General features: G+C 47.0%; 1 protein-coding gene across 3 annotated transcripts in view; it reads right to left on the reverse strand.

Annotated features, from left to right (window-relative positions):
• NR6A1 (nuclear receptor subfamily 6 group A member 1) overlaps positions 1 to 16,367 on the reverse strand; it is a 76,541-nt gene that overhangs the window by 50,032 nt on the left and 10,142 nt on the right. For 2 of the 3 annotated variants that reach the window (XM_071574485.1, XM_071574484.1), the window contains exon 2: positions 13,978 to 14,037. The exons of the other annotated variant lie outside the window; for it this stretch is intronic. In XM_071574485.1, coding sequence (XP_071430586.1) covers positions 13,978 to 14,037 — 60 coding nt within the window. The remainder of the gene's footprint in view (positions 1 to 13,977; positions 14,038 to 16,367) is intronic. 3 annotated transcript variants of the gene reach the window in all.

Raw genomic sequence — 16,367 nt, forward strand, 5'->3', positions numbered from 1 at the left:
TATCATGTGGCTTTAGCTTTCTTTCTGTTCACTGAATATCAAGGTCAATTAGGAATGATGTCTGGCTAGTACTCTCAGAGCAGATTAGACAGTTGCATCAAAAACTAGGACCATGTATAGGTCATCTGTTACTGTGACCTAGATTTCTGAGAATCTGTTCAATTTGTTTTATTGAAAATGTGGTCCTCTCTCAGTTCTGTTTCTCATAGCAAACCTCTCTGTAGTAGCAGAAAATAGCTTTATTAGATACTTACAGACATTGCTTACTACTTCTGCTAAGACACAAAGAAAATCAAATCCATGCAGCAGACCCGTGCCTGTCATCCATTTAATTTTAAAATAACTTAAGGTTCTGAAAGGCTTATGCCTTATAATCTAAAGCATTTGGTCCACATGCCAAATACTAAGCAATCTGAAATACATAATAGCTTAGCTGCAGCTTTGTTTGCCCTATTTAATTCATTTTTAGCCCTAAGTAACCAGTGGGTAGATGCAATATTTCACAGTCTGCTTTGGAACAGAGGAACAGAGAGAAATATTTGAGTGAGGCTGTTTTGTTTGTCTCTGTGAGAGCTTTGTAGTGCCCGGGGAGGGGAGGGGGTGTGGGCTGCCCAGATCAGACACCCCTCCCAGCCCCACCTGTTTACTGAGGATAAGGATGGGGCTGTCTGAATCCTGACACTCTACACCACATCCACCTATGCCTGCTGGGTTGTCATTCTGAAACCACATAAAAGCAGATTTCCATTTGGAACATTTTATGACAAATTTCCTCTCCTCTCACAGCTCTTAATTGTTCCGGTAGAAAGCAATTACTGGAACAGAGATCATGCAAATCCCCCTGTTGTTGGTGTAAGTACTGGGGAGAGGGGAGGGCAGAAGTTGCATCTTAAAATATTAGAACCTATTTTCTAAACACCAATGAGAGCAGTGTTAAAGGAAAACTGTAAAAGTAATGGAGTGATTGCAGAGCCCACAATCCAAAGACTGCCAACCAAATTTGAGCATCATCATCATCATCATCATCAGTCTCTGTGGCTCACTGGATGGGGCACAGAGCACATCTGGAACACTTGTGCTCTCATCACACCCCAGGACAAAAGGTTGGTCATATGATCAAACAGCAGGAGAAAGGGCACCAGAAAAGAAAATACGCCAATAGATTGAGATTCCCAAGTTAAAATCTGCAGTACATCCTCCCTCATACATCAGACTTAGGAAATCTGTTCCCAGTTTTTCAAAATTCTAAAGCCAGTTCTACCAACTCATCTGAATTTTATACTGCTTTCATATTCAAACTTCTGTGTGCATCTCACAGCACACTGGGACCAATTTATTTTACAGGCAAGATAAAACCCAGCAATATTTGGGTGACGTTATCCAAAGATCATTCTTCTAAATGATGATAAGTACATTTTCTTCCTTTTGTTTCACATAGTGGCTGCATTCAAGTAGGCTGAATGTATAATTCAGAGAAGAATGGCTGAGTCCTGCTCACCTGGGGGTCATATCCACATCCATCCAATATTTAAAAGCACACAAAAGCAAATTAAATATATAAGAGGCGGGGGAGGAAGTCTTTTTTCCAACAGAATATTTGCCTGGTAACCAGATAGAAGAGACTGCCTCTTTTCTTTTCCCTCCCAAATCACAGTTGTTCTACAAAAGTCTTTGAAGGCAATTCTATTTTAAATTTTAACACCTGAAGAGCAGTTAAAGATGTGCTGCTCTGGCTGAGCCGCACACAGAGCAATAGCAGGGAAGACTCAGGGAAAGGTGGTTGGAGCTCTGAAGCCAACGCTGCGTCATCAAGGCACGCTCAGACCATTTGTAAACAAGGCTGGATGGGTTTGGTGTGAAAATGGGAACAAAGAGCAACAAAGCACAGTGGAAACCCCTCCATGGTGAGGATGGGACAGCCTGTGGGATGTGATCAGGTGCTTCCTGACGGAACAGAGCCCAGACATGGAGGCCTTGTGGTCCCTGCCGTGGCTCAGCAGGAGTGGCCACGGCCAGGAAACGGGAGCCAGGACCTTGCAGGGGTTCAGCCAGATCAGGGCACTGGTCCTGTGTGGCACCTGTTCAGCTCACGGAGAGAATAACGCTGGCACGGGGTAAGAAATCTCACACCTCTCGGAGGAGGAGGAGGATGGATCCTCACCTGTTTTTTCCTCATTACAACATGATTTTCTTGCTTCAGTTATTTACAGCTACTGGGAGTAAAATCTTCATTGCACTGAGTGTATCCTGAAATGGAGTCTTACAAGATGGCAGCATAAAACTGACCTGGAGGTGCCACACTGCCAGAACTGAGCCAAAATGTGGGATTTTACATGTGTTTCTTTTGAGAAGAACTCCAAATCTTGAAGTCTTAACACATGAGAATGGCTGGATTATAAAGCTGAAAAACAGGAACTAATTATCTTCAAAGGGACAGTTACCAACGAATCAGGAGAAGACATTAAGGTTATGAAAAGCAAATTCTTCATTGGATGTCTCTCCATCCACACAAACTTCCAAGCTGAAAACCTAACCTTTATCCACCTGGAATTTGTCATATTTCAAACAGTGAATCAAATAGAAAAGTCCCAATTAGCATATGAAAAAAATCTATATAGTGTTGTATATGATCAGTGTGTATGAACAGGGGGTTCAACTGGAGTCATGTCCCTGGTCTGGAGTCCCAGGAAGCCATCTCTGAAATGTCCTGCTCGGGAATGGACCTTCCCTTACGGAGCAGGGATCATACTTCAGTACAGTCCTCAAAGATCAAGCTGTATAACCAAAACAAACACCTAAAATTGCCCAATTACTCTGCAGTGTATTTGCCCCATTTGCCCATTGCACCTGCAGGTTCTGGGCATGTTTTCAGCATCTCACATGGAGAACCTCCGAGTCCTGTAAAACACGTCCAGGCAGTGCCCTCGGGGTGAGACACGGCGTGGCTGTGGCGCTGCCTCCCCAAACCAAAGGACACCTTAAGGCCAGAGCTCTCACTGCCATCTCAGGCTGCATTTTATCCATCTCAGAAGCAGCAACAGGGGGATCAGTTTGATCCCAGGACCAGCAGGACAACTGGGGGTGCTTCCTGCCCTCCCTACCCTGGCAGAGACTGCCCAAGTCCAGCTCGTTCCAACCTTGATGGGACAAGGCAGTTCCCTGCAACAGAACTAATTTTTGTGAAGACTCTCACACTGGTGGCTCTCCCAGCAAATTCTAAAATGCTGAAAGGCAGAAAACAATCTCAGCAGCAGAATCATGTGCAGTCAGGATCATCTCTCCTTCCGAAACCAAGGCACAGGAACTATGCTTGAATTCCCTGCTAATGGGAAATCTTTTGATCTTCACAGACATGGAGTCGCCAGCCAAGAACAGGCAGCACAGGAGGATCTTCTGAAGAAGCAGCACTTCCCCTGAATTCCCCACCCCAGTGAATGTAACGTGCTGGGGTCTGGAGCAGGGCAGCACTGCAGTGATGGAGAACTGTGAGCGTGTTTAATACAGCAGAAGAGACAAAGTTATTTATATCTCCCAAAGCTGCTTACCCAGCGTCAGATGTGCCAGGGCATAGAGCGGCTGCAGGAATCCATCAGGAGGACACCTGAGATTCCTCTCCATTAAAAGTGATGGATCTAACACAGCCAATCATCTTCACGGCAACAAATGTTATCTTTAAAGACGGGATAAAAGTTGCCAGAGAAGCTGTGCAGATTCATGAAGAGAACACGCATTGCTGGTGACTGAAGGCACAGAAGCCTGTCTGAGAAGTCTGTGCTGAAAAACGTCTGGAAGACAGGAGGTGATTAGCGGGAAATATGCAAGCTTCTCCTTGGATCCTTCTCCAGACATCCATTAGCCACTGGTTTGATTGTGTTTTAAGAGTCATAACTGCTTTATTGATTGCAGCCAACTGCTGGAATTCAACAGTGGGCCCAAACATCAAAGTAGTTTTTCCCAACAAAGACACTTTGTGAAGTTCTGTAGAACAAGGTGACACCATTACTGAGACATCGGGCCAAGGTCAGTTTTGTTCCCTGCAGCTGCAGGTACTCGTAGCTCACAAATGCAGCCTCCTCCAAGCCCATCCCTGCTGGGTCTGCTCAGAACAACATCCCTTGTCCCACCCTCGGGGTGCTGGGAAGCTGTTCCAGTCCTGCAGAAGCTCCTTACCCTCTCCCCATCCTGCCTGGGTGGGACTGTGCTCAGTGCTAAGGGAAGGGTGGTGTGGAGGCAGAACAGGCTGCAGTCACTGAGTGTCCAATCCCTTCACTCACACAGACAGCCCTGCAGACAGGACAGCGAGCTGGGCTCTAATCCAGGGCCATCACCCCTGGGTAAGTAGGTCAGCAAGGGAGCTCCTGCCCATGGCCATGTCTTCCAGCCCCCACTGCCCTTCTCACTACAAGCAAATTTGACAAATACTTCCTTTAGCAGGTCACAGGAGAGGAAGGGTTTGGTTCTGAGAGCTTGTGTGTGTGTTCTAGAGAGTTAAAACAAGTTGTGCTTAAAAAATACAACTATTCAGTAAAGTGCTTAAAAAAAACACAGGGCATCTCATTACTCAGCCTGGGTTGTCAGATTGCAAGAACATCCAGATCAGCTTGTTCACAAATGCCTTATTTTAAAATATTATCATGTTTGGCAAAACCAAAATAATTTTCTGCTAAAATCACTTGCTGAGCCTTAGTCTAATATTTCCCAGAATGAGGAGTGTCTAGTATAATTTGTTGCAAAATCACATCCCTGTAGGTCAGAAAAGTTTCCCAGTCCTTCATATGCTCTTGAAACAGAAATTCATACCTGCAGTTTCTGAAGTCAAACCATTGTCCCCTGCTACACTCACTGCCAAGCTTTTGCTCCCTCCCTATGAAGACAGACCCATTCCAAGCCCAGGGCAGGGTTGCTGTGCTAATTTGTGCAGGTAAAGATACCAACAGACAGGACAGCACTCCTGAACCTTCACTGTTCCACCTCAGAGAACTCTGTTTTCCTGGTGACAGTCCTGCTGATTATTTAATTGCTCTCCACTCATCCCTTCAGAAACCTGTTCAGCTCAGTGATGTCTTCAGGGCAGCCTGTGCCAGAACTGGATAAAGTATCATTTCAGCAATTTCAGAAGAACTAAATGCAGATGCACCAGCCTCTGTTCCTGCTCAGTATGTCATTGTTTGCACAGTAGTAGGACTCAGATTGTGCACACACATGCAGTTCATTATCTCCATGGCAAGGACTGCTTCATGCGGCCGAGTCCTTTATCCTCACACATGGTCTGTATTCCTTGTTCCCAAACATGGAGCTTTGTATTTGACTGTACCAGAGCATTCATTTACGCTTCATTTATGCACATTTGTGTCGCTTTTCCATCTAAAAAACTCCAAATCTGCTCAGATCTGATACTCCATTTCTCCCAGGCCGGTAACTGTGATGCTTCAGGACACGGCCAAGTCACTCTAAGGCTGCACCAGCTGGATCAGGTTCCCACTCAGAACTGCACTGAGACCTCCTTGTTTGTCATTTGTTAATCCTTTAAACGTTTGCCACAGCAAATATGTATCATACCAATTTAAACTGTCATTTGGGATGAAGTCAAACACCTTACAAAAAGTCTAGGGTATGTTGCATCCCCAAGCAAGCCTCTCCACTCAGAATTCTGAGATCAGAAGAACTGATAAGTCCTCCATAAATCGCTGGAAACTGGTATGAACAGCATTTCTCTCAGGTCCCAGAGGAGCTCTGCATTTATCTTCTCTAGGACCACCTTCACAGCACTGCATTCTACAGGGGCAAATGGAACAGACTGGTAAATTGTTCTCTGATTTCATGTAGTCCCATGACTTGTCAAGTACCAGACCAAGGAGGTTTTGGACACTTAAAAACAATCTCCAGTGCCAACTGTAGAGGACTGCTGAACCTGGAGTGTTTGGCCATGGCATTGCTACTTAAACATTCACCCAAATTTCAGTGAAACAGCAATAACTAAAATTACTGCCGGCAGTTCCATCCTCGTGTCTGCCCAAGGTGTATTGGTGTGCCTGCCCTGCTCGAGTCATTTACCCTGACAAAGAAAACCCATTTTTATATTACAATTAAAGCTTGTTTCAGGACAGAGCCAATGTGCTTGCACATGGCACTGGCAGGGATGCTCCAGGCAGGCAGTGGGACACTGTCCTGTGCTGGGCAGAGTCCTGGCCCCCATTCCCACCCCTCGGGACAGTCACAGCCACAGCACGGGCTGGCAGGGACAGGGAGGCTGCCTGACTACCAGATGCATATGTTAAATTTATTCAGTGCTACTCTAGGGCAGTGCTATTGGGATTCCTGCCCTGCTATAAATAAAAGCCTTATTGTGAGGAGTTAATAGAATGATTGAATTAGGGTGTAACAATTGTTCAGGCGCCATAAATACCCAGAGCACCAGAAACATCCACAAAATGAACTAAATCCTGTCTTCACACTCGAGGTACCAGGTTAACCTCTGTGTGTCCAGGTTTGTATGCAGATTTTGAGGAAACCAATTCTTTGTACAGAAATCCACTGTCTCCACTGTAAGTTGAAAGAAACCCCCGTGTGCTCTGAATGTACAATATTTTCATTGTAAAGGGCTGCAGCCTCTGCCTCCCTGACTTGTCCCTTCACCCTGGTGAGCTCACAGGGATCCCAGTTTAAAGGCATTCCATGCACAGAACCAACAGAGTTGGGTTCTAAGGGACCTCTGTCCCATGGCCCACTGTCCCCACCATCTGGGGAGGGTGTCAGGTCCACCTCATGCTTTTTCATGACAAAATAATCATTAAGCAGTAACAGCAGAGGTGGCAGCTGCCAGCTCTGGCCTGGTTTTGGTGCCTCCTCAGCAAAAGAAGTCTGAGAGGACGGTTATGTTGAGGGTTCAGTGCAGACTGTAACTTTGGGCTGTGCCTTGCACATATTCCCACTTAAAGTTTCCAGAGAAATGTTTTATCATTTCGGAATCTGTCCAGAAATCTCGCTGATGGAGAGCTTTGAACTTGGCAAGGGGGAAGGAGTGAGCAGCCAGGATATAGAAATAACATGTACAGTTTGTTTTTAACATTCAGAAGAAATTCAAGCTCTGAAATCATGAAAAGAGAAGATGAAAGTTACTGCCTCAAAGGTCAGTGGAGGTATAAAAGGAGAACTAAGTAGTGAACTGAGAAAAAAAGCCACTCTCACAATGTTGTTTAAATATAAACACACTGTTTTGGTTTGTTAAACCCAAAATTTCATGCTTGACTTGTACTCAGTTTCCTTGATTTATGTTACACCTACCACATGTCGTCACCCTTCACACTGGGACACTCCTGAGGCTGAACACTCGAGGCTGAGCACTGCTTGTGATTAATTCAAATTGTCTTTGTTCTTTCCACCAGCTCCTACTCCAAAAGATGGCAAGAAAAAGGTGAGACTAATTTTCAGAGAATTCTTTTGATTTTCAGTATCAGTTGATGTTTAATGATACCATTAAAATCCATCAGTTGAAGTGCAGACCAACCTGTATTCTTTGAGCAGGATTGCTTCAAGTACTTCAGTAGACAATACACTTACTGTTAAGTCAGGATATTCAGAGACACTTAAGGTCCCTACAACAAGAGAAAATACTCTGAATTCAAAGCAACTCTGGAATTTCAGCAGTAAATTATCCCCACAGACTCTGTATACTCCACTCCAGTCCCAGTATAATTATTTCAGATACAGCAGCAGATTTAATTTTTAGCAAACAAGCTGCAAGTAATTCCTCTCTCAAACAATGCAAGCCAGGTGGAAAAGGTGGAGATAATTAGATCCAATGTAGAGATTTAAAGATAATAAATCCCCTTCTTTTTAGTGGAAAGAAGAGGGGGGAGAGGGGCTGTGGAAATACAGACAGAAATTGTGTATTCCAGTAAGAAGTAGCTCCACTTCTGTTGGTTTCGAGTTTGGTCTCCCATAACTGTTTCTTTTAAGTGAACTTTATGAATACATCTGAATTGGTATAGACACCCTTAGTGCAGCCATTGAGGACATGCACAGCCACAACTGCACTTCTGATACATTCAAAGCTGTTCTAGGAAACACTAAGTCAACTCAGCATCCTTAACCAGAGTGTTACACTTCTGCAATTCATTAGTCCTCGTGGTTCCATTTCGTAATTAAAATACTTTGCAGTTTAAGACTTTACAATAAAGAATGTGCAGCCCTCAGCAGTGTTTCCACTGCCAGTCTATGGAAAACATATGCATGGAAAATGTGCACAGTGCCTGTGCACAGCCATCCTTGGATAGCTTCAGTGAACATTCAACGCTGTCGGTGAGTTTGAGAACTAGAAAAAACCATCGACCGTTGACTGTACCTTGAGGTTTATCACAACCCCTCTGCTGAATGGAAAGCCTGAACCCCTTCACAGATTTCACATGTGGTTGCCATTAACAGGTCATGATTTACAGATTATAGTAACAGCTACAGAGGTTGAGTTTTTCCAGTTCTTCTACTTTCTCTAAAAGTGAATTGGTGCATAAGAAATGTTTGTTTCCTCTTAAAAAAACCAGAAAACTTTATAGTGGAGCAGAATTTGCACAGGACAGAGCAGGAGGCAGGGGAAGGTTTCGGATGGGCAGCACAAAAGCAGGAACGTGTCCGCACCATATGGGACACTTGGAAACAAATCTGAGCGTGGTGTATGTTCAAAATAGCAGAATCCAGGCCAGACCAGGAGGGAAACCTCATTTCCATTTGGGCTGGCAACTTGAGCTTCGCTGGAAAAAGCTTTGGAATGTCAGTTCATTTGCTCCCAGGAACCTGTGCTGGGTTGCAGCAGCTGCTCACCGGGAATGCCGAGGAGCGGCCCTGGCCCGGCCGGGCCCAGCTGCTCCCGCGGCTCGGGCTGTCCATCTGCAGCCAGGCAGGCAAGGAAACACCCTGCTGTTGAAAGGAGCAGACAGCAAGGGCTGGGGCACCTCAGAGGTACCTACAGGCAACCTTCACTGTGGCTGGGCAGTCGGGCAAGGGACTCTGAGCCTGTGCCTTCACAGGGAGCAGCACCCAGAACAGTCTGTTCTGTACACTCAGATGGGCAGGAGTAACTAAAGAGGGACCTGTCTGGGGCCCCCAAGAGAAAGCACAGACTGTTGGAAGTTAAGGCTGTTCCTTCAAGCACACCTGGCACCTTAATGTGGTTCTATCAAATGACTGGGGGGGCATGAAAATACCAAACAGCCCTTTGTGCCAATAGAATGTGGTTCAGCTGGGAGTTACCTACACCATCAGAGCCTTCCTGCCATCCAGGAGGTCTGGAAAATCTTGAAGCATGCAGAGTTTGCCACCTGAGACAGCTGCTCAAAGGGATGAACCCCTGTCAGCAGCAGGGGGTACCCCAGTAATGGCACAGTGGTTCTTCCATAGCCAAGAAACAGCCTCAGTGAGGGCCTGTAAATGCTCTCAGGCAGGATGTTTTGTCCTGGTGTACTGTGAATACTCCTGGGATGAGGCCCAGCCCTCACTGAGTTAGAAAACATTGTGCTTCTGAAGAATCATCTGGATGCAAGAATAGGGAAGACCATTTTCAAGCCCCTGGTGTACACAGAGTCAGGAACCATGACCTACACACCAGGCATTCCTAACTGCAAAGATCCATACTAGAAGTGGATTAACCAAGCAAAAATAACCACCATAACAAAAAAGGGTGATTTACATTGATTTTAATGTAGTTTCTAAATAAGATTCTACTCTCCTGGTGAAAGTGTGCTTGCCAGAACCACAGTGTCTTTAAGGAGCCCTGAAATAGCTGTACCCTGAGGTCAGGATGACTGCAGAGGGACTGCTCCATGTGACAACACTGTCACAGCAGAGCAGCATCTTCAGCACCTCATGGCTGCAATCAACATTCATTGCTGTCGGTGGGTTTTCTTTTCTATCAACTCACTGATCAATGAATGCAAACTGCGGACCAGCCAGCCAAGGACTGCCCGGGGGGCTTTCCAGCAAGAAAAGCAACAGTTTTGCCAAAGAAGTGCTTGTATCCAAGTTCTGCTCCAAAAACCGTAAGGCAGGTCTGTGGCTGTGCCATTATCCCACCAAAGGGGTTCAGGACTCACCATCCAGCTCCTCCATGAGCAAATACAAGCACTGAAAGCCTTACGTAACTTAAGAACTGCATGGGGATTTTTAAAGGGGCACAACAGGTGAGGAAGTAACTCAATAAATGTCACCCAGTTGGTAAATCTCTCAGTAAAGTGTAAACCTACAGCTTTCCCTGGGTATAGGAAATGAAACCTCCTCCTGAGTGAGCCAAGCTGTGGAGCAGCACTGGGTCCTACAAAGCGACCGAGAGGTGAGAAGGGACTGAAGCTGTGGGGCTTTGGATTGGCAGGGACAAGAACGGGAGGAGGCAAAGCAGAAAACAGTCACTGATTTCAGGTGCTGCTGCAGAGAACATTGTTCATGGCTGTGGTGGGCAGGGCCAGCTCTGATTACAGTGGAAAGATTCAGGGGCTGGGCAGGCAGGGGCCCTGCAGCTGTGCAGGGAGGAGCAGACACATCTGTCTGCAGCACAGACAGAACTGACACTGCCTTAAGACAGAAGAGCAACCTCTCGAGCTGCCCTCCCAAGTATTTTTAATGACAGGCACGACATCCCTGTGCCCAGGAATGCCACTGTCTCTGGTCAGTGTGAGGCCCCTGTGGTACCCCCACACTCCCCAAAACACCACACTCCAGGGAGGGCCACTCAGACCAGGGATGGTGGATCCTGCTCTGCTCAGCAGTGGTGTCACTCAATTCCCTGTGCAGTATAAAGGGCCCGAGCACTTCTCTCACACCTTGTTTCCTTCCCCAGTTGTTTACAGGATTATTCTGAAGCAGTGTGTTCAGACATGCTGTGCTGATACCCCACAGAAACCATTCCCCTCAGCTCACTGTACAGTTCAAGTCAGAACAACTCACTAATTACTTTTAAACTCCAGTTTGGTGAATATTCAAAATAAATCTGTTTGCTTGTTCTGCTACAAGACAGACTTGTTCACTTTTACACAGGAACAGCTCCACCAGGTTCAACAGCTGCACCCTCACAGACTGAGCTTTGCACAAGTAGAGCTTTAGGAAGAAACCTCCCCTCTCCTGTGCCTGCCAGCCAAGGGCTCTGTTCAGTCACCCCAGGCGAGCACATCCCTGGGTCAGTGTGGTGCTTTGGCAGGGAATTTACTGCAGCAATGCAGCAGCAAACAGCCCAAAAGCACGGCTGCCAAATTGTTTTAACATTATCAAACCGAGACTGACTCATTTTTTATGCAGTTTGACATTTTGCCTTTGAAATCTCAAATTTTTCAGCATGCTTGGCAGGCTCCTTCGGAAGTGAGAGTGCACAATCTGGATTTTTTCCAGTGACTTCTTACATGATGTACAAGAAAGTACTTGTGTGTTATTTTAAACAGACATTTCAGCCAACTGGTTTTCCCCACGTGCACTTGTATGAAAGTACAAAATACAGAAGTCCTGACAGGGGGGTTCATCTTTACTGCAAGGACTTATGAAAATAATTCACTGCAGTTACTCTGAATAAGACATTTCAGATAAACAGGAGAAACAACAGTAAAGGGACCATCACCCCCAGTTTGCCAGTGCACAACAAGCCAAAGGCTTAAGCAGACACTGCACAGATCTCAGCTACTCTGGATGCTCAAATAAGCTGAAGAATTTGGTTTCCTACTCTGCTGTAAAAAAATCCTTAGGATTTTTTTGTTGTTGTTGTAATCATGTTTGGTAATGAGACAGCAAGGGAAAAACTTCCTAAGGGAAGACAGGTTAGCAGACATATTCAGGATGTTTTTGAATCCATGCTTGGGAAGTTTTAGATGTTTCTGGCACCAGCTGTTTGCTCCCTACCAGAGCCACCACCCCATGGACCCGCCTGCTCCGGAGCGTTCCAGGGTGACGCTGAGCCCCAGCACGTTCAGAGCTGCCACTACAGACACGGGACAGCTGGGGCTGGAGAGGGCTGGGCTGTGCCCCACCAGGAACTGCCAGGGCTGCTCCTGTCTCACCCTGGAGGCTCCGGCACTGCCAGGGCTGCTCCTGTCTCACACGGGAGGCTCCGGCACTGCCAGGGCTGCTCCTGTCTCACCCTGGAGGCTCCAGCACTGCCAGGGCTGCTCCTGTCTCACCCTGGAGGCTCCGGCACTGCCAGGGCTGCTCCTGTCTCACCCTGGAGGCTCCGGCACTGCCAGGGCTGCTCCTGTCTCACACGGGAGGCTCCGGCACTGCCAGGGCTGCTCCTGTCTCACCCGGGAGGCTCTGGCACTGCCAGGGCTGCTCCTGTCTCACCCGGGAGGCTCCGGCACTGCCAGGGCTGCTCCTGTCTCACCCGGGAGGCTCCGGCACTGCCAGGGCTGCTCCTGTCTCACCCGGGAGGCTCCGGCACTGCCAGGGCTGCTCCTGTCTCACCCTGGAGGCTCCGGCACTGCCAGGGCTGCTCCTGTCTCACACGGGAGGCTCTGGCAGGCCAGTGAGGGCCCTGCTGGTGGCACTTCAGGGACCCCACCAGGCCCCACTGCCCACCAGGGTGCCCACCAGCACTGACAAGGTGATCAAAACACAGGAAGACATCAAAGGAACTCAAGGAGCTCAGTTTATTTAGTTTATCCAAAGTTTATATAAATATCTTCATAGGGAACAGACGTTTGACAAGCATTTTTCAGTTCAGCAAAAGATAACACATGAAAGCTGTGGCTGCACAAACTCAGAGGAGCAATAACATACAGCTGTTTAAGGGAAGAGAGGGTCATTCAGCTCATGTTGGACAGCCTTGCTCTTAGTACTGGCAGGTAAATTGTGCTGGGAGAATACTGTGGAAAATTCAGCTTTGTTTTAATACCCTTTAATACAGGAGAGAACCTGAATGCAGTAAATCTGAGCTGTGTCAGGCCACAAAGGCTCAACAGAGTATTAGCCAATATGTCATCATAGACTGTACATGTCTCTAAATGGCAATTATTTACATATGCATGTGGAATTATCTGTTTCCATGTAACAGTGATCAACTGCATGCAAACCTGGCTGGAATGCCTTCAAGGTGTGTTTTAGTAATCAAGAGGCAAATAACTGCACATGCATTTGCAGCTCAGAGCCTGCCATGGCTGCTCTCACCACACAGGAAGGGACCGACCGTGTATTCCCCTGAAGAGGAACCCCCAGTAAAAGTGCAACTCCACCAGCACAGTGGCACGTGGAGAGGACACTGTCCTGGCTCTGAAGGGCTTTCAGCAGCTGGGAACACCTGAGCATCATTTCTGCAATGGGCTGTCAGGTAACAGTCTGCCACTTTGGAAAAATCCACAGAATTCCCAAACAATGAGGTGAGCGGTTTGCAGAGGCTCAGCCCTCTCGGGACCAGCTTCCCAGTCCCACCACTCTGACAAGGGCCTGTTGCCATCTAGTGGATTCCATGGACTGGTCCCCCCGCACCGCAAAGGCCACTAGATGGAGCACTGAGAAGGAATTCTGAATTCCTGTTTTCAGATGACCAGCAGCTCCGATTTTCAGTGTCAGAAAGTTACAGGCCCAGAATTACCATGAAATTGGAAGAGGATTTCACCAACTGCTCTCAGTTTCATGAGAAATCCCAGGCTCTACAATTCCAAGTTCAATACTGAAATACACCACAGATAAAATACTTCCACATCAACATAATTTACCATCCCCTCAGGGGTTTATGTCACTCACATACAGGCATCTACTTCACTGAGATGCCTCTGGAGGCAAAGGATCTTACACAACCTGATTCTGCTGGTGTAAATAGTCACTTGCAGACCTGGTCTGTGCTATTTTGTGAAAAATACCTCATCAGCTCTCAGCTATGGGTATCCCCCACTTTCATAAGTCAGTGTTAGCTCTAAAACTTCTCCAAGTCTCTACCATGGAGTATCAATTCACATCTTTGGATTATCTCAGAAATTCCACCTCAACACATGTGGCAAGAAAAGGGGTACTTACTGCCCATGGAGTTCATAGGGAGGACAGGAGAGGAGGAACTCATCTGCTCCACATCTGCAGCTAATGGGAGAGTGAAAATGAGAGAGGTGATGTGCATGTTACCAAGAACTTTTTGTTTTGAAAACTTTCATTTACACTTAAATTGAGTATGTGTGTCTTTGATCACCTGAGGAAGCTGCTTTGTAACAGCATCAACCTTCCCTCCTTCACAATATTTCTATTTCATCCACATCATCTGTACATGTACTTTTTCAAGCAGTTGTACTGCTAATCTGTAACTTGTGATGGTTTGAGAATACCAATTCAGAACAACTTCCAGCACAAAGAAATTCTGAATTACATCAGCTTTAAACTGTATGCAGAGCAGCACTGTGGAATGAAAGGACATGATTATCTCCCATCTGTGTCCAGTGCACCTTCAAAAGATTCCTGATGGGAAGAGAGATCCTCTTCCAAAGGCAGGCAAAATGCTGGTATTTGATCTGGAGCAGCATCAGAAACAAGTGTGTTTAAACACAAGACACTACAAAGCTTTATTTTCTAACAGCTGAAAGAAGAAACACAATTTCCTGCCTGGGATTTTTCCTTGGCAAATGCAAAGTCAGAATGTGATCCAAACCAAATGCCAGATGCCCTCTGTGTTTTGGGAAAGATCCACCTTCCCAGGACCCAAACCAGGAAAGAACAATCTTCCAGTAACAGTTTTAACCCAAGATCAGGTAAAACAAAGATACATTATTTGGAGCTTGATCTCTCTCAAAAGATCAGAATCCCTCTCAGCACATCACCACAAACACCCAAGGCGAGCAGGTCAGTCTCCATCTCCATCATTTTGGTGCTGGTAGATCCCACATAATTATATATTCGAACTCCTCTTTAGCTTTAAGACCCAGTAAATGCACACTGCAAGTTCTATTCCTGACCACAGAACACAGTCCCAGAACCACAACCCAGCCCACAGCCAGGCTCTGCTGCCAGCCCCAGTCCTGCCTCTCACATTCCTGCAATTCCCATTTCTCTGGCAGCAGCAGTTCCCCGAGGATCACTGTTTACACTGAAAAGTGCAAAGTTCTGCTCTAATTAGGCAAACCACAAACCAATGTAAACGCTTCAGCAGACCCTTTTCACAGAACCACTGCCTTAATCCTCCTGCCGTGCTTTTCACCCCTTCCAGAAGCACCTCACAGAGGAGCCTCCCCGGTGCAACTGCTCAGAGCAGCAGCTTTGGTTCAACCCAGACACCCCCACAATTCGTTCAGCAATGCCCCGGGTCCTGCCTGTCCCGTTCCCCAGCGAATTACCAAGACATTCACTGCCTAGAACATCTCAACATTCGTTTATCAGCTCGCTCGGCTCTTCCTTGCAGGTCTGGCACCAAATGCTCAGAAAGCTGCACTGACCAGCGGGCTGAGCCCTGGGGACAGGCACAGTCCAGCGTGCACTGCACAGCTCTGTGGTACCCTCAGAGGAGAAAATCGGTTTGTGCCTTCCCATTTTCCACCTTAACGTGGGAATTGCCGACCCTCTGAAGGAGGCAGCAGCTCACACACTACACGTGTGTGTTTAAGTTTGAAAAGGTTCCTCAGATGCAGTACAGCCTTTCAGATCCCCAGAAAGAGTTTGTGCTTTTTCCCACTGAAAGCTACATGTGCTTTCACATACAGCCAAGTTAAGCCAAAAAATAAGCCCAGGTTAAGGTTACTCTTAATCTTCTGTGAGGGGCGAGCTTTGGCAGTGTGGATTCAGCCCTGAGCAAACTCAGCTTTCAGCAAAGCTGAAGGCCCAGCCCAGCAGATGGTCACTGGGGTTACCTGCTGCTCTGGCACACAGAGGTCACTGCCCGGCACGGGGGACAGATGGCACAGGGCAGGCACTGAGAGCCCACTGGGGGAGCAGCAGCCACTCGGGGGAAAGCTACACCTGCCAACATCTGCAATAGTTTATCAAGTATCATTCAAAAAGCAACTCAATAAGGCACGGGCCTCCTGAAGAGAGCTTTGTGAGCAGAGTTTAGAGAGAGCCAGCGCAAATTCTTTCAGGTCCTTTAGTTTTAGACTGTTCACGTTACAGTAACAAAGTGTAACTGTTTCCCAGCTCCACTTGGACAGGGTAATTCCTGGATTTCAGCTGTCTCTAATACGTTCCCCGAGGTGGAGGCCGCGGTCACCACAGGCTGCTCAGGTCTGCAGTCAGAGTTCCCTCACTATCCCACCCGGTGCTGCTGGAACACGGTGATGCCACACCAGAGCATGGAACATGGCACAGCTCTGGTACCCACCAGCAGCAACACCTCAGTGTTTCTGTTGTGCTACTGGCAGGTCTAATCTCAAAATCACAGGTTTTGTAAGCACATAAAAGCACAAGTACTTATGCTGTGCCTGGTCTTTGAT

Source organism: Pithys albifrons, chromosome 20, assembly GCF_047495875.1.
Source record: "Pithys albifrons albifrons isolate INPA30051 chromosome 20, PitAlb_v1, whole genome shotgun sequence".
Lineage (NCBI taxonomy): Eukaryota > Metazoa > Chordata > Aves > Passeriformes > Thamnophilidae > Pithys > Pithys albifrons.